This window comes from Microcaecilia unicolor, chromosome 6, assembly GCF_901765095.1.
Source record: "Microcaecilia unicolor chromosome 6, aMicUni1.1, whole genome shotgun sequence".
NCBI classification, from domain to species: domain Eukaryota; kingdom Metazoa; phylum Chordata; class Amphibia; order Gymnophiona; family Siphonopidae; genus Microcaecilia; species Microcaecilia unicolor.
In genome coordinates this window covers 201,662,079-201,684,924 of record NC_044036.1, presented here as the reverse complement: position 1 = coordinate 201,684,924, position 22,846 = coordinate 201,662,079, and the positions used below count along the sequence as shown (strand labels likewise).

The 22,846-nt window shown below is 46.2% G+C and overlaps 1 protein-coding gene across 2 annotated transcripts in view; it reads right to left on the bottom strand.

The window, feature by feature from the left end:
• The window catches only part of RO60 (Ro60, Y RNA binding protein), a 121,980-nt gene that overhangs the window by 19,798 nt on the left and 79,336 nt on the right, over positions 1-22,846 (bottom strand). For both annotated transcript variants that reach the window (XM_030205676.1, XM_030205677.1), the window contains exon 8: positions 9,507-9,653. In XM_030205676.1, coding sequence (XP_030061536.1) covers positions 9,507-9,653 — 147 coding nt within the window. The remainder of the gene's footprint in view (positions 1-9,506; positions 9,654-22,846) is intronic.

Here is a 22,846-nt window from a genome sequence, read left to right as displayed (position 1 = left end):
TTGTCATGCCAGTTCAGATAGCGGGTGATGGCAGGTTGTGGTATACCATTTCCTTGAGCTATGTTGCCGATGCAATGGGCACGCTCGCACACAAATCTCCCTGGCACAATCTCCAGGCCCAGCTTCTCTGAGAGCCACATACTAATTATAGTGTAAAGTTTTGCATTCGTAACCTGTTCTGAGACGCCAATGAGACGCAGATTGTTGTGCCTACCGCGATTCTCCTGCTCCTCAAGCTGGTCTTGGAGGTTGCGCGTTGTAGCTTGAAGGTCCTCCATCCAGCGCTATAAGCATGTCTCCTGCTCTCCCCCTCAGACACCCTTCGCTCCACCTCCAAGATCCGCTGGCCATGGCTGTCAAGTTGCTCCCACAGTTCCTCAACCGCCGACTGTAGTTTGTTAAGGCGATCCTCCAGAGCAGCCACCATGGGACAAGTTATCTCCTGCAAGGATGGTAAATATCGCTGGGGTCTCTGACATCTTAGGTGGATTAGGCCATGATTTTTCATGTGGTGCCTTTGGGGTCTTTGCTGGCCAACCTCTGCAAGACCTGTGTGGCCACCCCCAGAATGTACCAGAAGGGTCCAGAATGTGACAGCTGATGCTATAGGGGTCAGAGAGGAACGATCGCTCTCGGCAACAGCAGAATTAAGCAGGTTTTGAGGAGGTAAGTGCCGGAGCTCCGCTCACCACGTTTGTCTATGTCGCGTTCGTGAGTTCTTGTGCACAGGCGGAGCATGGAGGCGGACTCAAACCTGCGCTCTGCTGGGCAGCCAAGCAACCCCGAGGCTTCACCTGTGATAACCGCCATTCCCCAAGCGTTGAGCCCCCAGGTGCAGGCAGCCAACAGGGCTTCTGGATGCAGGCAGGGGTCAGACGGCCGCAGCTAGCGGGCAGAGAGGGAACTGAATTCAGGCAGCAGTCAGATCAGGCAGCAGGCAAGGAATAATCAGGATGCAAGCAGAAGTCAGGTCAGTGGAGTGGAACAGGTGGATGTGAAGCGTCTGTTCACGCTTTCCAAAAATACTAGGACTAGGGGGCATGCGATGAAACTACAGTGTAGTAAATTTAAAACAAATCGGAGAAAATTTTTTTTCTTCACCCAACGTATAATTAAACTCTGGAATTCGTTGCCGGAGAAAGTTGTGAAGGCGGTTAGCTTAGCAGAGTTTAAAAAGGGGTTGGACGGTTTCCTAAAGGACAAGTCCATAAACCGCTACTAAATGGATGGGAAAAATCCACAATTCCGGGAATAACATGTATAGAATGTTTGTACGTTGAGAAGCTTGCCAGGTGCCCTTGGCCTGGTTTGGCCGCTGTCATGGACAGGATGCTGGGCTCGATGGACCCTTGGTCTTTTCCCAGTATGGCATTACTTATGTACGAATCATCAGTGACCGGGGGGGGGGGGGGGGGGCACAATTTACTTCTAAATTTTGGAGAGCTCTGTATTTGGGGTTACTACTCACTTCTCGGCCTACCACCCCCAAACCAATGGGATGGTAGAAAGAACCAACCAAACTCTCAAGACCTTCCTATGGGTTTTCTCTAACAACCGTCAGGACAACTGGTCATCATTGCTCCCTTGGGCCGAGTTCGCCTTCAATAACAGTCTCCACTCCGCCTCTAAGACATCTCCGTTCTTTACAGTCTTTGGAAGGCATCCTCGAATACCTCCTCCTCTCCTGACGGATCATTCCGTTCCACAGCTCCAGCACACCCTTGCAACAATTCGGGAGACCTGGAAGGAGGTTCAGCACCATCTACAACGGGTGGCAGCAAAATACAAGCATTTTGCCGACCAAACCAGGACAGAAGGTCTGGCTCAGCATCAGGTACTTAAGACTCCGTCTACCCTCATTTAAGTTTGCCCCTTCTTTCATTGGGCCATTTCCAATTCAATCCCGGGTGGGCGCCGTCACTTATCGTCTGCAACTACCTGGTAATCTCCGAATCTATAATGCCTTCCATGTGTCATTATTAAAACCGTTTGTGACTTCCCAATGGCATCCTGCGCCAAAGAAAGACATCACTCCTGATTCTGAACCCGACCCTGAATTTGAAATAGAGGAGATTTTGGACTCAAAGCTTCAGAGGGGACAACTCTTCTATTTAATTTCCTGGAAACACTGTGGACCTCCACGACAAAGGGTTTTGTGATGTCAGGACTCCGGAGCACCGGGGCGCTCTCGAAGGCTTCCTTTAGTGTAATGAAGGCCTCCAGGGCCTCTGGGGACCAATTCTTGACATCCGTCCCCTTCCTAGTAAGGGCAGTCAGAGGAGCAGTGATCAAGGAATACCGTTGAATGAATTGCCAGTAATAATTGGCGAATCCCAGGAAGTGTTGCAAGGCCCTACGTCCCTGGGACACAGGCCACTCCCGAATCGCCTTGTTTGGCTGGGTCCATCTGAAGTCTCTCCGGGGAGATAATATACCCCAGGAAGGGAATAACTCGCTGGTGAACGGCACACTTCTCCAGCTTAGCAAAAAGGTGATGTTCTCGCAGTCGTTGAAGGACGGTGCGTCCATGGGAAACATGATCCTGTACGGAGTACGAGAAAAACAGAATGTCGTCGAGGTAGGCGATTACCGATGAGTACAGGAGATCCTGAAAGATAGAATTAATAAAATCTTGGAAGACCGCAGGGGCGTTGCAAAGGCCAAAAGGCACTACCAGATACTCAAAATGGCCCTCATGGGTGTTGAACGCGGTCTTCCATTCATCCCCCTGGCGTATACGGACCAGATTAAGCTCCCCTGAGGTCCAACTTGGTAAAGATTACCGCCCCTTGCAGGCGGTCAAAACGTTCAGAGATAAGGGGCAGAGGGTACAGATTCTTGATAGTGATGTCATTCAGACCCCTATAATCAATGCAAGGCCGCAGGGAACCATCCTTCTTAGACACAAAGAAAAACCCTGCGCCCGCAGGGGGAAGTGGAGGGTCGAATGAACCCCTTCTGAAGGTTCTCCTGAATGAGTGCATGGTCTTGGATTCCTCTCTAGAGCGAGTGTACAGTCAGCCTCTGGGAGGAATCTTGCCTGGAAGCAGGTCAATAGGACAGTCAAAGGGTCGGTGAAGGGGCAGCGATTCTGCCTCCTGAGCGTTGAAGTCTTGGTACTCCCCAGGTAAAGAGGCTTCACAGGGGTGGAGAGCTCCGGGGAGAGCCAGAATGACCTGTACCGGCGGGTCAACTGACGAGAGGCACGAGTGGAAACAGCGGGACCCCCATCTGCTGATCTCACCATTGACCCAATCAAAGCTGGGAGCGTGAAGGCGTAGCCAAGGCAGCCCCAAAATGACTGGGTGGATAGCCCGGGGAAGTATCAAAAGTTGAATCTCTTCGGGATGCAAGACTCCGGCTTGCATCCGCAAAGGCGGGGGTGAGCTGAGTGATGGGATGAGGTAGGGTCGATCCCTGAACGAAGGTTACCTGCAGAGCCGGACTACACTGCACTGTCGGTCCTCCCAAGTGCTTGAGAAGGTCTGCATTTATGAAATTTCCTCTTGCTCCTGAATCCAACAGAACGGTCGTATTGATACAAAATTCTTGCCAACACAGGGTGATGGGAATCGAGATCAGGTTATCTGGGAGGGGCGAGGATCGACCCAAGGCCACCCCCCTCATGGAGCCTTGGTTCCTGCGTTTCCTGGCTTACTAGGACAGGATTTTACAAAATGACCACGCTGTCCACAGTATAAACAGTCTATTGGTCCGCCGATGGGACCTCTCAGATTCGGAAAGGCACTGCCACCCTACTACTACTACTATTTAGCATTTCTATAGCGCTACAAGGCATACGCAGCGCTGCACAAACATAGAAGAAAGACAGTCCCTGCTCAAAGAGCTTACAATCTAATAGACAAAAAATAAAGTAAGCAAATCAAATCAATTAATGTGAACGGGAAGGAAGAGAGGAGGGTAGGTGGAGGCGAGTGGTTACAAGTGGTTACGAGTCAAACGCAATGTTAAAGAGGTGGGCTTTCAGTCTAGATTTAAAGTTGGCCAAGGATGGGGCAAGACGTAGGGGCTCAGGAAGTTTATTCCAGGCGTAGGGTGCAGCGAGACAGAAGGCACGAAGTCTGGAGTTGGCAGTAGTGGAGAAGGGAACAGATAAGAAGGATTTATCCATGGAGCGGAGTGCACGGGAAGGGGTGTAGGGAAGGACGAGTGTGGAGAGATACTGGGGAGCAGCAGAGTGAATACATTTATAGGTTAGTAGAAGAAGTTTGAACAGGATGCGAAAACGGATAGGGAGCCAGTGAAGGGTCTTGAGGAGAGGGGTAGTATGAGTAAAGCGACCCTGGCGGAAGATGAGACGGGCAGCAGAGTTTTGAACCGACTGGAGAGGGGAGAGGTGACTAAGTGGGAGGCCAGCAAGAAGCAGATTGCAGTAGTCTAAACGAGAGGTGACAAGGGTGTGGATGAGGGTTTTGGTAGAGTGCTCGGAAAGAAAGGGGCGGATTTTACGGATGTTGTAAAGAAAGAAACGACAGGTCTTGGCGGTCTGCTGGATATGAGCAGAGAAGGAGAGAGAAGAGTCAAAGATGACCCCAAGGTTACGAGCTGAGGAGACAGGGAGAATGAGAGAGCCATCAACAGAAATAGAAAACGGGGGGAGCGGGGAGGTGGGTTTGGGGGGGAAAATGAGAAGCTCGGTTTTGGTCATATTTAATTTCAGGTGGCGTTGAGACATCCAGGCAGCAATGTCAGACAAGCACGCTGAAACTTTGGTTTGGATGCAAGGTGAGATATCAGGGGTAGAAAGGTAGATTTGGGAGTTATCAGCATAGAGATGGTAGGAAAAGCCATGGGATGAGATTAATGAACCAAGGGAAGAAGTGTAGATAGAAAAGAGGAGGGGACCAAGAACAGAACCCTGAGGTACGCCGACAGGCAGAGGGATAGAAGTAGAAGAGGATCCACCAGAGTGAACACTAAAGGTGCGGAGGGAGAGGTAGGAAGAGAACCAGGAAAGGACAGAGCCCTGGAATCCAAGTGAGGACAGGGTATCAAGAAGTATGCTGTGATCGACAGTGTCAAAAGCAGCGGAAAGATCAAGAAGAATGAGGATGGAATATTGACCTCTGGATTTAGCCAGTAATAGGTCATTGGAGACTTTAGTAAGCGCAGTTTCGGTTGAGTGGAGAGGGCGAAAACCAGATTGTAATGGGTCAAGAATAGCATGTGAGGAGAGAAAATCAAGGCAGCGGCGGTGAACAGCACGCTCAAGTAATTTGGAGAGAAAAGGAAGGAGGGAGATGGGTCGGTAATTAGAGGGACAAGTAGGGTCAAGTGAAGGCTTCTTAAGGAGAGGTGTGACCACAGCATGTTTAAAGGCAGCAGGGACAGTCGCAGTGGAAAGTGAGAGTTTGAGAATGTGACAGATAAAAGGAATAAGAGTAGGAGAGATGGCATTAAGAAGGTGGATGGGAATGGGATCAGAGGAACAGGTGGTACATTTTGAGGAAGAAAGGAGAAGTGTAGTTTCCTCAATAGTAACTTCAGGAAAGGAGGAAAGGGAATGAGGGGAAGGAGAGAGAGGGGAACGGACTAGTGGAGGGAGAGCTGGTGAGGTAGAGAAAAGCAAGGTTTATCTTTTGAACCTTGTTGTGAAAGAATTCAGCAAGGGTCTGAGGAGATAATGAAGGGGGAGTTGGGGGAGGGGCACCTTGAGGAGAGAGTTCAATGTGGTGAAGAGAAGTCGAGGATTAGAGCCAAGAGAGTTGGTCAGTTGGATATAATAATCCTGTTTGGCACGTGAAAGAGCAGATTGGAAGGAGGTCAGCATGAACTTAAAGTGTAAGAAATCAGCAAGGGCCCGAGATTTCCGCCAGAGGCGTTCGGCGGAGCGGGTACAGGAACGTAGGTAGCGGATATTAGAAGTCAGCCAAGGTTGGGGTTTTGTACGCCTTACAGGGCGGGTCATCAAAGGTGCAAGAGTGTCTAAGGCAGAGGATAGAGTATTGTTGTAAGAAGAAACAGCCTCGTTGACAGACGTGGATGGTGCCATAGTAGAGAGGAGGTTTGAAACATGGGAGGATAGAGATGAAGGGTCAATATCGTGAAGATTCCTAGATAAATTAGATAGGATAGGACGGGACTGGGAGGGAGGAGATTTAAGTGTGAAAGTTATAAGATGGTGATCAGAGGAGGGATGATCAGAGGCAAGGAAACTAGAAGGTGAACAGTTGGAGGAGAAGATGAGATCAAGACAGTGACCATTTTGATGAGTGGGGGAGGTGGAGCATAGTTGGAGATTAAAGGACGACGTTAAAGCGAGTAACTTGGAAATATAAGAGTTGGAAAGATCATTAGCAGGAATATTAAAGTCACCAAGGATGAGAGAGGGGGAGGAAGGATCATGGAAGAAGGCAAGCCAGGCGTCAAAGTCACTGAGAAAGGATGAAAGGGACTTTTCAGGGGGACGATAAATGACCGCTATTCGAAGAGGCAGAGGAGAGAAAAGGCGGATAGAGTGGACTTCAAAGGAGGAAAAACAGTGAGATTGAGGTGGAAGAAGGGGTTGAAATCTGGAGGAGGGAGAGAGAAGTAGTCCAACACCGCCCCCACGGCCAGCAGGGCGAGGAGTATGTGAAAATAGATAGCCGCCATGGCACAGGGCTGCGACTGAAGCAGAGTCATCAGGGCACAGCCAGGTTTCTGTTATGGCGAGCAGATGGAGGTGACGCGAGATAAAGAGGTCCTGGATATAGGGGAGTTTGTTACAGATAGAGCGGGCATTCCATAGGGCGCAAGAGAAGGGCAGAGAAGAGGAGGGGAGTAGAGGAATAGAGATGAGGTTAGAGAGGTCACAGTGAGATCTGTAGAGTTTGGATAATAGTTGGTGAGGAGGGCCAGGATTGGGATTGATGTCACCAGCTGAGAGTAAGAGAAGGAGTAAAAGAGAGCGGAGGAGAGTAGGAGAGGTGTGGCCACGAAGGCCACCCAATCATCATAGGTTCCTCAGGAACACCTGCCAGGGAGCTCGTCGCTCCTCTAGGTGAAATTGGATGCCTCGGCCGAGGAGCAGGCCACATTGGGGAACGTTGTGTGGTGTGCTCCTGTGATCTCTCCTGAAAGCGGATGTCGATGCGGATGCAAAGGGTGATAAGGGCATCCAGGGTAGTCGGAAGATCCCGACCAGCCAATTCGTCCTTAATCCGTCCGTTCAAACCTTGCCAGAAGATGGCGGTGAGGGCCTCTTGATTCCAGAGCACCTCCGCGGCTAAAGTCCGAAACCGCACCGCATAGGTTCCCACGGAACTACTATCCTGTTGAATTCGTAGCAACTCTGCCGCCGCAGAGGAGGGCCTCCCCGGGACATCAAAAACCATCCTGAACTGGCAAAGGAACTCTCCTATGTCTGACAGAAGCGGATCATGTTGCTCCCAGAGAGGGGAGGCCCAGGCCAGGGCCAGTCAGAGAGTAGTGAGATAATATAAGTGATCTTGATGCTCTCCGAGGGGAAAGACCCGGGTTGCATCTCGAACAGCATCAAGCATTGATTCAAGAATCCCCGTCAGGCCGAGGGGGTACCGTCAAACAGAGGAGGCTCAGGGAGCTGCAACCCCGGGAAAGGCAGAGCAGGTCTCGGAGCTGGGGCGGTAGGCTGTCGTTGGGCCTGGAGAGTAGCCATCTGAGTGCAAACATCTTGCAAGGCTCCAGACAGCCTATTCAAGCGGGCCTGTTGTTGCTGAAGAACCTGTGCCAGGTCCACTAGTTCGGGTTTGTCCGGCGAACTCATGGCTTCGGCTTACTGTCACGTTCGTGAGTCCTTGTGCCCAGGTGGAGCACGGAGGCAAAGACTCGAACCTGCACTCTGCTGGGCAGCCAAACAACCCCGAGGCTTCACCTCTGATGACTGCCATTCCCCGAGCGTTGAGCCCTCAGGTGCAGGCAGCCAACAGGGCTTCTGGATGCAGGCAGGGGTCAGATGGCCGCAGGTAGCAGGCAGAGAGGGAACTGGATTCAGGCAGCAGGCAAGGATTAATCAGGATGGAAGCAGAAGTCAGGTCAGGCGACAAGCAGAGAGTCTGAATACAAGTAATGTCCTGTCAGGCAGCAGGCAGCGAGTAGTCAAGATTCGGGCAGAGGTTGGGCCAGGTGGCAAGCAGAGAGTTGTCCGGATACGGGCAGTGTCCTGTCAGGCAGCAGGCAGAGAATAATCCGGTGTTCAGGCAAAGGTCAGGTCAGGCAGCAGGCAGAGGATAATCCGGTGTTCAGGCAAAGGTCAGGTCAGGCAGAGGATAATCCGGTATTCAGGCAAAAGGTCAGGTCAGACATGAGAAGAAAAACAGCTTAAGAACTGATACAGCACCACAGTTTTCACCTACCGAAGTAGAAGCCGAAGCGCTGAGAGAAGGAGTAGATGCTCCTAAATAGCCCCCACCCTCGGGAGCAACAAGAATCAGCTGTTGAGGAAGGCTCTGGGTTGGTTAGCTGCTGGAGGGGGGTGGAGCCAAGTTGTGGGAGCCTAATCCCGACAACCGGAGGCGGAGCAAGATCTCACGCGCTCCCAGACTTCGCACCCAGAAGAGGAGTCACCGGGTCGCTGGCACTGCCAAGATGGCCGGCGCTCCACTGCAGGAACCAGGACGCCCCTGGGAGCGTGCCTAGTGCTCCCGGGTGAAGACGAGCGTGGCTGCAGGAACATCGACCCAGCCATGAGGGCTGATGCCCGACGCTCCCCTCCATGGAGCTGGAAACAAGGAGCGGAACAAGTGAGGAGTGCGACGGGCAGGTAGGAACGTGACAGTCTAGGTTGGCAGTATCACATGACCCACTCCTCCCCAATAGCTCAAATTTTGTTAGATCCCTCCTTATGTTATCCACACTTTCCAGGGTGTCTAACCTGTTGCAAAGTTTTGGTATGATCCTTAAAGAGGCAATTATTACCAGATAGCTCTTCTATAATATTGCTTATAAAAATTTTGAAAGGAACATTTTTTGGGGAAGGGGTGTGTTTTTTTTTCTAAGCTATTTACCAGCTTTGGACTTTTAGCAATACAATGTGAAGTAGCAACAGGAAAGGAGGTTAGGGATAGGGATTGGGAGGGGGAGGAAAATATAAATTGGAAGGAATACCATGTTGATGGGTATATGATTTCAATTGTAAAATGCTTTGATGCACATATAGTGGAAAGTGGTTTATCACATTTTTATAAATGAATTAAAATAAATAAAATAAGAAATAATTTCACTGGAATGAAGTGAATAGTACAGCAACCTTTACAGAAGAGGTGAGTCAATATACAGAAGCCCTCTCCAATTACTTAACCTGCAGCTCTGTGGAATCACATAAAGGTCTTAATTATGCAAGTGATTTATTATTCATCTAAATCCAGGGAATGCCCCAGCCTAGATCCCCCACCAGCATCCCATTTACTGAACAGCCCTGCTCATCTCCAAAAGTATCCCCAGCACAGAAAAGCCTACTCTGCATCACCTCTCAAATTTTATGGAATTAATTACTTTTTATTTCTACAAAGAAAAAGCCAATTTACCTTTCTGTACTCCCTCAAGGCTACAGCAGGGTGAATGTTTCCAAAGTAGGTCTCGTTATCGGTGAACACAATAAAAACATCAGCAGCTGTATTTGTTTTCTGAGCCCACTGCATCGGGAGAGAACAATCAGTGCTACCCATTGGAATCTGCAAAAAAAAAAAAAAAAAGCCAAAACCTTGAAATCAAGGATATGTTAGATAAGCTGTTCTCAAATAGATAAACAAGGGGGAAATATTCCCTGAAGTCCTGATTTTCCACTGAAGTTCAGCCTTTCCTGGATACGAGGTATTTATTCTGCTCCATACACCTCTATCTAGCCAAACCCCTTCTCTCTATTAAGTTATAAATTTTTTTTTTTAAAACCACTTAAAAATATTTCTTTGATAAGAGATTGGTGCTATACATCCCTTGGTGTATGCTGGGGAGTTCATAATAAAGAATGCCAGCAGATGAAGGTCCAGAGCCCCAGTGACAGAGGAAATGGTATGCTGGAAACAAAAGTTCAAGAAGGGATTGTAGTGGCCACTCACATCAGAAATCATCAAGCACTGCAGCACGACTTCCCTGTGTTGCCTCTAGTATTCAGTTTCAGAAACTGACCTGCACTGTGCTGTCTGCCCTCCTCTGTGCCTGGTATTTTCTCTCAGAAACTGTCCTGCACTTCAGTGTCCCGACCCTGGGCAATACCTTAGCATTCTCCCTCAGATAAGCAGCTGTACCTCAGCATCCTTCACCCTGTACAGGCCCCTAGCAACATTGAACATTGGTCTGCACCTCATTGTCCCCAGCTTGTGCAACATCCTGGCATTCTCTCTCAGATATACAGTATACTTTAGCGTCCCCTAGAACAGGGGCATAGCCAGACCTCGGCGGGAGGGGGGTCCATAGCCCAATGGGGGGGCACATTTTAGCCCGCGTCCTCCCGCCGCTGCAAGGTACCCGCTAGCCTTAGTCTTCTTCAGTGCCGGTTTCCGCTGCGTTCGCTGATCTGTGCTGTGAGTCCTGACATCCTGCACGTTCCTTTAAGTGAAACTGCTCAGTTTTACTTAAAGGAACGTGCTGGACATGAGGATTCACAGCACAGATCAGCGAACGCGCCGTAGACTGGCGCTGAAGAAGACTAAGGCTGGCGGGGGGGGGGGGGGGGGGGGGGGTCGAAAGTAGAGGGGGCCAGGACTAAATCTGTGAGGGCCCATGCCCCCGTGGCCCCACCTAGCTACGCCCATGCCCTAGAAGTCTCAGACACTGACCTGCACCTCATCCTGTACCAGTCACCTAACATTCTTCCTCAGAAACTGGTCTTCACCAGAGAACTCCAACCATTTACAGCTCCTTTGCCACTCTACCTCAGAAACCAATACGATAAACTGTATATTACTGGCCAAAGGGCAGGCAGCTGAAAGTAGTGTAAAAAATATAAATTGTTGCCTAAAACCCAGAGTGTTGTATGTGCGCTTGATGCGAAACAGAAAAAAAGAGATATGTTTAATTTATAATGACAAAACTCACGTACAATTGCTTCACAGGTTTTTACTTGAAATATGGTCTTTCAGAAGTTACAACAGTTTGGCATTGAAGATGATCTTACAGCAATTTACGGAAATCTATGTCTATCTCACTTCATACGATAATTGCATATATGACACTTTTGCTTTCTGGCAATGATATAGGGTTCAGTGTGCAGCTGTATACAATTTATTCAGAAAACTGATGTAACAGCTTTGTAAGTGCTTGTAAGAATCGTAAGAGGCAATATGTTAGATATACCACCTGAGAGATATTCCACTGGGCACCGCTCGCAATTTTATAATCACTGATGCACCACAGCAATGCACCTAAATGGAGACAGACTTTGAGACAGCCTTATGGCAAAACGTGAATTCATGTCGGTGTGATGTGTCTCCTGCCTTGAATCTTTAATATTAAAAAACTACACTATTAATTGTAGGAAGAAACAAGAACAGAGAGGAAAGAGAAAATCTAAATAAGCATAAGTGATATGATATTTTGATAAAAATTTGGACATTTACACAGCTGGATCAATGACTATTACATATTCTCCCTATTGCTAAATGGCTAAGTTACTGCCTGAGGGTTGAATTATGCGATTCTGATGGATCCAATAATATTACAATGTAATTTGTGAATTTAGCTTTATTTGCTGTGGAGTAAGGTTTCTTGCTATGCTGTGATATTTTCTACCTCCTCCTGATTGAAGAATTAATTGCGCTTGGATTACATTTTATAATCATGGCATGTTCCTAAGCTGAGAAGTTTAGAAGGAACGGTACTTTACTAGCTGTCACCAGTGCTCCAAGAGTCCCTACTGAGAGAAGCAAGAGTCCTCCCAACATTTGGTGGTGCTGGGGTGGGCGGTGGGAGTGTTAAATCTATTTGATGAAGCAAATTTAATTTATCTTGGAACTCTGGAACAAGTGCTAAAGGCTCCTATGGGCTGCATGGAATTAGGAAGGCTAACACATCTGATAACACTATAATAATAAGCAATTTCAATTATCCTAATATTGTTTGGGTAAACATACAATTAGGAGATACTGAGGAGGTAAAGCTTCTAGATACATGACTCCTATATGGAGATACTGGTCCTGAAACCGAGAGGGGGAACTACTAGAATGAACTGGTGCTACAGGTAATGGTGGTGGATTGCTTGGCAATAATGATCAAACAATGTAACTAAATTATTATTAATCACTGGAAGGAGGATTTAGGCTGACTGAATTGTTTTGGATTCAGCACTGAAACCCATATTTGGGTTTTGGCTGAAAATCCCAGCGCCACTAGCCCAGACCAGCTGCTGGTGCCACCACCACGACAAGCTCGGGCCAGTGCCCCCCCCCCCCTCACCTTCTAAATGTCCTAGTGGTCTAATGGTCTTTTTGGAGCAGGAACGACTGTAGCCTCATGAGAATGCTGCGCAAGGTTGTGGCTGCCATTTTGAGACTGGAAATGGTATGAGCAGGAGCAACTGGGGATTGCTCCTGCCCATGCCTGTTCCAATCCTAAAATGGAGTTTACGACCTCCTCTGGCAGTCTCATAAGGCTGCTGCAGGAAATTGTGAAATGGTGGCCGCAACTTCCCTTAGCAGTCTTATGAGGTTGCTCCATTTTAAAGTTAGTTTATTGTTGAATGTCAATTATGTACAATTAATTTTTGTTCTAATGTTGTACACTGCTACAATGTCTTTGTGAACGGCGGTATATCAAAACACATTCTTGCTAGTGGTGGGGGGGGGGGGAGTGATGATATCACACTTTCAGTCACAAGGGATGTGCAGAAACTGTGATATCATTACAGCTCCCCTCACTTGCAAGAATGCTGGCGGAGGACTCCCAGTGGATAGGAAAGAGGACAGAAATTGAATAGCACAATAAAAATTAACCAGCAGACAAGCATAACTGAAACATAAAATGAGAGGCAAGAAAGGAAAAAAGACTGGAAGGGAATGTCTGCTTGAAATAACCATGTTTTAAGTGCTGTCTTAAATTTCTTCTCTGAAAGTTTGGTATGGAATTCTAAAGGAAGAGAGTTCCATAAGGAAGGGGAATCACAACAAAAAGCTATTGAACAAGATGAATCACAATGGATTTTAGTGAAGAATAGTACTGATAAAAAATTGGCACTGGATGAGTGAACATAACCAGTGCGCAAGGCTCTGTGAACAAGATGAATTTTAAACTGAATTCTAAAATTAACTGGTAACAAATGTTGTGAAGCCAGTAAAAGGGTTATGTGATCAAAACTGAGAGGCACTACACAAACGCTTAACTGCTGTGTTTTGTATAAGTTGTAGCCATTTAATTGATTAAAGTGTAAGACCTACAAAGAAGGAATTACAGTAATCTAAATATACAAGGATAAAGGCATGAAGAAGAGATTTCAGGTCCCTAGAGTCTGTTGCTGCCCCTCCGGTATTGAAGAAGATGAGTGGGATTTGGGAATTTATATTTAAATCTGTTTATTCTGGAACACGACATAATGTGACACATCAACTAGATACATCCACTACTTCAACTTTACATCATTGCTGTGGTTGCAAAACTTCCAGCTGTCTATACAATAATCATCCTGTTCCATACATTTTCCTTTTCCCCCCCCCCCCTTCTTCTATCATTCCCTTCCCTCCCAATCCCTCCCTATCCCTCCCTCCCGTCCACCCATACCCTCCGAGACTACTTTACACAGTATTTCTCTATCCTCCCTCCATAACATTGTTTTAGATTATTATGAATTATTATAAATTCAACAAGTGTCCCCGTGCTGCTGGTGTTAGTGTTTGCCAGAATGGTGCCCATCGCCGTTCAAACTGCTGTCCTCTTTTATTGTCCAAGTGAACTACATCCATTCTCTCCATTCTCATTAACATTATCATCTGAGATCTCCATTGTTGTGAAGTTGGGGCCTTTGATGTTATCCATTCCAGCAGAATCACCTTTTTGGCTGCAATGATCGCCCTGTTTGCAAATTCTTTAAGTCATTTGGGCTTTGGGGCCGCAACTTTAACATGGCCGAATAATAATTTGTAATCCGGAAGCCAGCGAGTGCCCCACATCTGCGATATATTTGTTAGCAGTTGTCTCCAAAATTTTGCGATATGTGGGCATGTCCAGAACATATGTCCCAACGTGGCTCCAACATAATTGCATTTAGGGCATTCCCCTGCCGGGGACAATCCCATGTGGAACGCCCGTCTGGGGGCTATATGCATTCGGACTGCAAACTTATATTGTAGTTCCCAGCACCAAACAAAGCCTGTTGATTTCTTCAAGTTCAGAACATGAATTTTAAAAACGTCTGTTGATATGGTCGCTCCTAGTTCATCTGACCAGGCCTGTGCTAGCCTTTCATAAGGCAGTTCTGCTGCAGTATCCCGGATGTGTCTATGATATAGCGATAAGGGAACCTTTTGTTGGGCAGATAAGGAATATGCTGCGCCCAGTTCTTCTTGTACATCTTCAGCTAAATTCTGCCATTTTAAACTGTCAATGTAGTGTTTTAACTGACCATAATGAAAGAGATCTGTATTTGGGAGGGAATATTTGTCTTGCAGTTCCTTAAAGGGCATCAAGCGTCCCTGTTCGTTTATGATCTGGTATACATATTGTATTCCTCGCTGTTGCCATCTCTTGAAGATCTGATACATATCTCCTGCTGGGAAAGCTGGATTTCTTGTTATAGATATGAATGGAGTTGCTCCCGCGTTGAATCTATGGAGTTTGCAGACCCATCGCCAAACTTTCTTTGCTGTGGGCATTATCATTGATCGTCTAAGTTCATAAGGCAGGGTTCCCCCTGTTTCATGTAGTATACAACTGAAATGTACATTGTCCGTCAAGGCTAACTCCAGTGATGTATCCGAGAAATCTTGCGTATTTCTATACCAATCTGCTATGTGTCTCATCCCACTTGCAATTGTCATTTGCCTAATGCTTAGCAGGCCTAAGCCTCCATATTCAACAGGCACCTGTAATGTCCTTAAAGGGAGCCTCGCCTTTTTCCCATTCCACAGGAACTTTTGCAATTGCCTGTTAAGTTCTCTCTCATCCTTATGTTTCAAGTATAACAGCAGAACCTGAAATACATATAACCAGCGGGGTATTATTGCCATATTATATAAGGCAATTCTGCCCATCAAGGATAATGGGTATCCCTGCCATGTAATTAGTCTGTCTTTTGTATCTCGTAGCAGCTTTTGGACATTTCTATCATAAAGATGGCTCAAGTTCTGTGGGATATATACTCCTAAGTATTTCAGAGGCACCCCCTCTGGTAATACTGGTATCTCCCCTCCTCCCCTTTCAGGTGGTATCCCATACACTAGAAGTGCCTGCGACTTTTGCCTATTCAGCACAAACCCGGAGAGCCTCCCGTAGGACTCTATCTCTTGTAATAGTGCCGGTACTGATGATCTAGAGTTTTTAAGAAGAACTAATAAGTCATCTGCGAATGCTAATGTTTTAATTGTGGTACCTCCTACCTCTACTCCTGTAATGTCTGTCCTGAGGCATAGTCTCCTTAACAATGGTTCTAGGGACAAGATAAATAAAAGTGGTGAGAGCGGACAACCTTGGCGTGTCCCCCTAGCTATATTGAATGATGGTGTTTTTATCCCATTAACTAACACTGCAGCTGTTGGATCCGTATATAATACTTGAAGTGCCCTAACAAACCAGCCCTGAAATCCCATAGTCTGTAGGGTTGCAAACAGATAATCCCAGTGCAGCTTGTCAAAAGCTTTTTCTGCATCCAGGCTGATTGCCAAGGATTGTTGTTCAGATCTCTGGCATGAGGCCATTCCCAATAGTAGTCTTCTGACATTTCCCACTATTTGCCTCCCTTTAACAAAGCCTACCTGTTCTGTGCTTATCACCCGGGGTAATATCCTAGAAAGGCGGTTTGCCATTATCTTTGATAATATTTTTAAATCAACATTTATTAAGGATATCGGTCTGTACGAGTCTGGGAGTTCTTCTACTCTACCTGGTTTCTTTATAAGTACTATTAGGGCTTCATTGGCATGATCTGCCACCTGTCCCCGCTGTACTGCCTGTTCGTAATTTAACATCAGTGGCTTAACTAACTTGGCACTTAGTAATTTGTAAAACTCTCCCGTCAGTCCATCCGGGCCAGGCGCTGAGTTTAATTTTAAGAGCTTTATGCATTCCTGTACTTCCCTGCCTGTGATTGGACCATTCAAGGACTCCAGCTCCTGTTGAGTCAGTTTTGGTAGATGGGCCTGTCTCAAATATTGATTTATTTCTCCTGCATCACTCTTACTTGGGGCTGAATATATTCTCGAGAAATGATGTCGTAAAATTTCTGCTATCTTTTCACTTTTGTGGTGTAATTTCCCTTGATCATCTTTCAATGTTGTTATTACCTGCTGGTTACCCCATGTTTTAACCATCCCCGCCAACATTGGGCCCGTTCTATTCCCAAATCTCTGAAGTCTGTATTTGTTGTATAAGATTCCCCTTGTAGCTCTCTCGTGTAAAAGGGAGTTAAGTGTTACTTGCACCGACTGCATATTATCTCTATTTGCCCCTGTGGGTGCTCTTATAACTTTCTTTTTAGCTATTCGTAATTTCATCTCTAAATCTATAATAGCTTTAGAAATTTTCTTATTTCTACCATTTACATATGCGATCACCTCACCCCTCATCACTGCTTTGGCCGTGGCCCAGAACAATGTGGGGTTATCTTTGTGCTGTCCATTAAATTGCTCGTATTCATCCCACTTAACCTGTATATATTTTACAAATTCCTGATTTTTATATAGATAGGTCGGGAACTTCCATCCCCTTCCCTTCTGTTGGTAGTGTTTTGGCGCCTCTAAGTCCAACCAGACCATAGCATGATCTGATATGTCAGCAGTCCCTATTTCTACTGAGGTCACGTTGGGAAATAACGATCGATCCACTAGAATATAGTCTAACCTGGAATACGTCCCGTGGGCTCTCGACAGATGAGTGAAATCTTTCTGACCCGGATGCAGGGTTCTCCAAGAGTCAACCAGGCTCAAGGCTCGCATGAATGATGATAGTGTCCTAGCCCTTGGGCCTCCCCTATGAGCCCTGTTTGGATCTGAACAGTCTTCCATAGGTCGCGCCACTAAATTAAAATCTCCCATGACCATTAGCTTCAGAGATCTGTATGGCCTACATAGTTGTATCAAATGTTTATAGAAATTGTTGTCATATATATTAGGCCCATAAAGGGCTAGCAGCAGTAGTTCTCTGCCCTGTAACCATACATGTAACAATACGTATCTGCCCTTTGGATCTACTGCAATTAGTTCTGATTTTGATACTAGCCCTTTTCGTATGAGAATAGTTACACCCCCTCTTCGACCTTCTGCTGGAGAAGCATATACTTCGCCCACCCAATTCTTTTTTAATTTCTGGTTTTCTGCCTGGGACAGGCGGGTTTCTTGGATGCACGCTATATCGGTTTGCTTCCTACGTAACGCTGTCAGCACTTTAGCGCGCTTGACAGGAGAGGTAATTCCTCCTACATTCCAGGTATTAAATCTAATGGTTTTAGCCATTTTCATCTTCTATTAGGTTCTTATAAGAAAAGGTTTTGTAATGATGGATCGGGCGCCCAGCCTCACCCTGATCCTTTCTGTTTTGTTTTGCCTGGTCTGAGGATATCTGTTTACATTGTGTGCCTATAACTTTATCTGGAGGACAGAGCCTTTCTTTTTCTCTTTGGTTCTTTTCCTGATCTGTTAAATGTAGTCCCTGATTCCCTTTTTCCCCTCCCCCCCTTCCATTCTTTTCCCCTCCCTCCCCCCTCTTCTTCTCTAGTTTCCCTACCCTTCCCCCCATACGTACCCCGAGTCTTCCCTTACACCCTTCTTTACCTTTCTCGTCTCCCCCTGGATCTTGGATGATCATAGGTCATTGTGATAGCCCCCCCGGTCCTCCCTCAAATCCTTATTTCCATCATATGATCTTTAACATTTATAAACACTGCAATTCCTCATTTTACATGTTAACTCAAACAAACACTTTCATGTAACCCCAACTTGAACCTTTGGCTTATTTGTTACAGTCTCGACTCTTTTACTCAGAGTAATGTTCTATTCCACCACCTCCCAAACCTGGCCGTGGTGGAGATGTCTATGGCCATGACTGAGTCTATCAATCTTCCCCCATTCACCGTCTTGTTCGCTTCCTCTTAGATTCATGGAATTCTCCCATTTATTGTAATCCACATGGTCTCCTTTTCCAGATGCTGTGTTTGTGGTTTTAATTATTCTTGGTGGGATTCTGCTTTTACGTGCATTGCTTTCTGAAAAACTGCTGCTTCTTTAGGTGTTGTGAAAGCATGCCATTTCCCCTTATGGTGAATCTTTAGCGTGGCTGGATACACCAACATGAATTTTTCTTTTTTTGTGTATAGCGCACTACAAATAGGGTTGAATTCTCGGCGACGCTGTTGCAACGCCCAAGAGTAATCTTGAAATATCTTTACAGTATGGCCCTCATATTGAAGATCGTCCTTTCTCTGTTTTGCGCCCCGGAGGATTTCCACTTTATGTAAAAAATTGTGGATCTTCGCTATTATCACTCTGGGGCGCTGCGCTCCTTCTTGTTTGCGGCCGAGTCTATGGGCCCGTTCCAGGCATAATTTTCCTATGCTATCCGTCAGCGCTAATTCGGTATTTATCCAGCGTTCCAGAACTGCTGACAAATTTTGATCTGGGACCGACTCCGGAAAGCCTACAAGTCTTATATTCGATCTGCGCGAGCGGTTTTCCAATTCGTCTATCAGTTGTCCCTGCTCTCTTACCAGCTTTTGCAGGGCCTGTACTGACGACGCCATTGTTGTTTCTCGATCTTCCGTCCCAGCCACTCTGTTTTCTAGATCTCCTGTGCGCCTCACTGTTTCTTCCAGCGTTTTGTCCATTACTGACATTTGTTGTGTTAAGAGCGCAAATTGTGGTTCCGTCGCACTTTTAACTGCTGCTATTATTTGCTGCAGCTGGGGTTCCCTGAACAAAGACGGGTCGGCCCCAGGACTCCGCGCCATCTTGGCTTCGGGCGGCCCGCGTGGCTTCGCTGTTTCTTTTTTTCCTGTTTTGCTTGGCATGCCCGCCTCTGCGCGGATTAAGAAAGGATCCATATACTGGCAACTTGCTTAGCTTACTGTTTCTTCCTTTCCCGTCTTTTTCCGCATTATTTAAGTTGGAGAACCGGGAAGGGGCTCAGGAGGAAAGACAGCTTGCTGCCGCTCTCCTCTACTCCATCACGTGACCAAAAACGGGATTTGGGAATTTTGTTTAAGAATTGTTTTTCAAACTGCAAATATTGGCTGTGGTGAAATTCGCTATTTGTGGGCTACAACTTTTAAGCTAGTTGTGTGCTTATCTGCAATGGCAGAATTTAGTGTCAGTGAGAAATTATACAGTAACATAGTAGATGATGGCAGATAAAGAAATGATCCATCTAGTCTACCCAACAGACACATTTATTATCAGCTCATAATTAAACCAATAATGAATGTGGTATAAAATACGTATACTTGATCATGACCTTTCTTTGCCATTTTTGGGACACAGACCATAGACATTCACCCGGCACTGTCCTTATGTTCCAACTACTGGAGGTGCTGTCGAAGCCCACTCCAACCCATCCTGTCTTGCCATATGCAGACACAGAATGTAAAAGTCTACCCGGCACTGGTCTTAGTTCCTTACAGCTGGAGTTGCCATCCAAGAACCATTCCTGCCCATCATAGATGTTATGATTCTGCTAGACAGGCAGGGGAATGACTAGGACTCGCTTCTGACTGGCCTGATAGGGATTGAGCTGCTAGTGCACAGCGTGCTTTTGTGGGAGTTTTCTCTTCTCATTGCTTGTAGCTTCTCTGTGTGCTGGTTGTTCCCAGCGTATGCTTGTTTGTTTCCCTAGCTAAGCTGCTTTCCCTAATTACCTTGCTTCCCTGCACCTGTGAGTGCTCTGTTGCTCTTTCTCTGTGTGCTGGTTGTTCCCAGCGTATGCTTGTTTGTTTCCCTAGCTAAGCTGCTTTCCCTGATTACCTTACTTCCCTGCACCTGTGGGTACTCTGTTGCTCCATCTCTGTGTGCTGACTGAGTGCTGGTAAGAAAGTTGTATGTTTTTCCCCTTTGTTGGCTTTTATCCTTTAACTGCAGTGTAGCCTGCTTCTCCCTGACTTGTGTTTAGCAGCCCTTCCCTTTAGGCTGCTTTTATGCTTTGTCGGCTGTGCTTGTCTCCTGATTCTTGTGAACAGTGCCCTTATCTGTTTGGTGTATGTAAAGGCAGCCTTTCCTGTTTGTTTGCTTTTCCCTTTGTCTCTAGTATCTGTTATCTGACTCTGTGGCACAGCCTTGTGAACTCTTGTGTGTGGATTCCCTTGACCCTTGAGTGCTGTGTGGCACAGTCCTGTGTATTCCTATAGTGGTTTCTTTTACTCCTTGAGTGCTGTGTAGCACAGCCTTGTGTATTCCTTTAGGTGACTTCCCTTTTCCTTTGGGTGCTGTGTGGCACAGCCTAGTATATTTGTGTGCTGTATGGTACAGCCTAGAGTGTTCCTCTGGAGCTTCGCTCTTACAGAGTCTGTGTCCCATTCTGTCCTTGACTTGTGTCACTAGCTAGCGCTGTGTGCGTGCATGTGCGCCAGTCCCTTTTGGGACCCCTTGTTGTTCTTTTTCCCTTCCCCAGTATGTGACCTGGTTCCAGTTCGGCCGTGAGGCACGCACGTTTGGACTCTGCATGAGTGGGTTCCGTTCGGCCGTGAGGCCCGCTTGAGTGGACTATCTCCCTTTTCTGGTGGTGCTAGTTGTTTGTCCTGAGTGTGTGGGGCTTTGTGGCCGGGGTATTGCTTAGTGCCTGTTTGGCCCACCCTAAGCCTCGGCCTGGGCACAAGGGCTCACACACAGTTTAACAATAACTTTAATGACCTCATGGATACTGATGTGTTTTGTTATGATACCATCCTGTTTCTGCTTAGGGATCCTCTGTGCTTATCCCACGCATTTTAAAATTTCATCACTGTTTTGGTCTCCACTTGGAGGGCATTCCAGGCGACTACCACTCTCCATTAAAAAAGTATTTCCTGATGTTAATCCTAAGTCTACCACCCTACAGCCTCAATTCATGTCCTCTAGTTTTACCATCTCTGGAAAAGATTTGTGTCCTATTACCTTTCAAATATTTAGATGTCTATCGTATCTCCCCTATCCCTCCTTTCCTCTAGGGTATACAAAATTCAGGTCTTCAAGTTTCTTGTCATACATCTTTTGGCACAAACACCATGCCATTTTTGTCACCTTCCTCTGAACTGCTTCAAGTCTTTTTACATCCTTAGCAAGATAGTGTCTCCAATACTGAACACAACACTCCAAATAGGGCCTCACCAATGACATGTACAGGGGCATCAACTATTCCTTTCTTCTGCTGGTTATGCCTCTCTATGCAGTCTAGCATATTTCTGGCCATGGCCACTGCCTTGTCACATTGTTTCATCACAAGGTCCTTCTCCTTGTTTGGGCATATCAGCCTCTCATCTTCTAGCATATACAGCTCCCTTAGATTTCTACTCCACAAGTGGACTTTTTCGAATTAAATTTTAACTACCAAACATTAGTCCATTCTTTTAATTTTTGCAGATCACTTTTCATGTTGTCCACTCTCTCCATGGTGTCCCTATCTGCTGCAAATCTCAGTACCAAATGAAAAAAAGAGCAAATTTTACCTTCTAACCCTTTGGGAATGTTGCTTACAAATATACTGGATTGAATAAGCCCCAATACCTATCCTTGAAATATTCCACTCACCTTTGAATTCCATTTACCACTACAATACCACATCTGTCAGTCAACCAGTATCTAATACAGTTCACCACTTTGAGTCCTACCTTCAGCCTGTCGAGTTTATTTATGACCTTTCTATGAGGAATGGTGTCAAAGGCTTTGCTGAAATCAAAGTAGACTACACCTAGCATGTGTCTTTAATCCAATTCTCTGATCATCTAGTCAAGAAATCAATCAGATTTGTTTGGCATGATTTTCCTTTGGTAAAACCATGTTGCCTCAGATCTTGTACCCACTGGCTTCCAGGAAGTTCACTATCCTTTCCTTTAACAGTGCCTCCATTATTTTTCCAACCACTAAAGTGAGGCTTACGGGTCTGTAGTTTCCCACTTGTTTTCCGTCACCGCTTTTGTGAAGAGGGAACACATCCACTCTTCTGCAGTTCTGGGGAACTTCTCCAGTCTCAGAAGATTTATTAAATAAATCCTTAAGAGGTCCCGCCAGAAGCTCTCTGAGCTCCCTCAATATCCTAGGATGGATCCAGTCACTGATAAGATTTTCATTCATAAACACTGTTTTCCGTGAACAATGAGATATTTACAATGCTGTCATCTTATTACAGTTGTACTACTGCAACTCCTTGTACTCCGCTTTAACCAAATATTGGCTAAATAATTTACAGGTAGTTCAAAATACCATGGCAAGGATTCTAATTAAGGCAAGGAGGAGGGATCAAATATAGATTTTACTGTTGGAATTGCATTGGTTTCCCACTGAAAAGAGGATTTATTGTAAACTTGTATTTTTGATGTTTATAGTTGCATATAAGGCCACCCCTGAGTATTTTAACTTTTCTAGTGACCGAGTATGTTCCCCCTAAATCAACTGTACTCATCCCACTTGAGGCTATTTACTTTACTACAGCTTTTATGTACCAAGGTCCCAAGTGGAATGTTGTGAATTGAGCTGAGCTATATAGGTTTTCAAAAGAAACTGAAAATCTTGGTATTTGTACAGGAGGTTGAAGGGATTGTATAAAG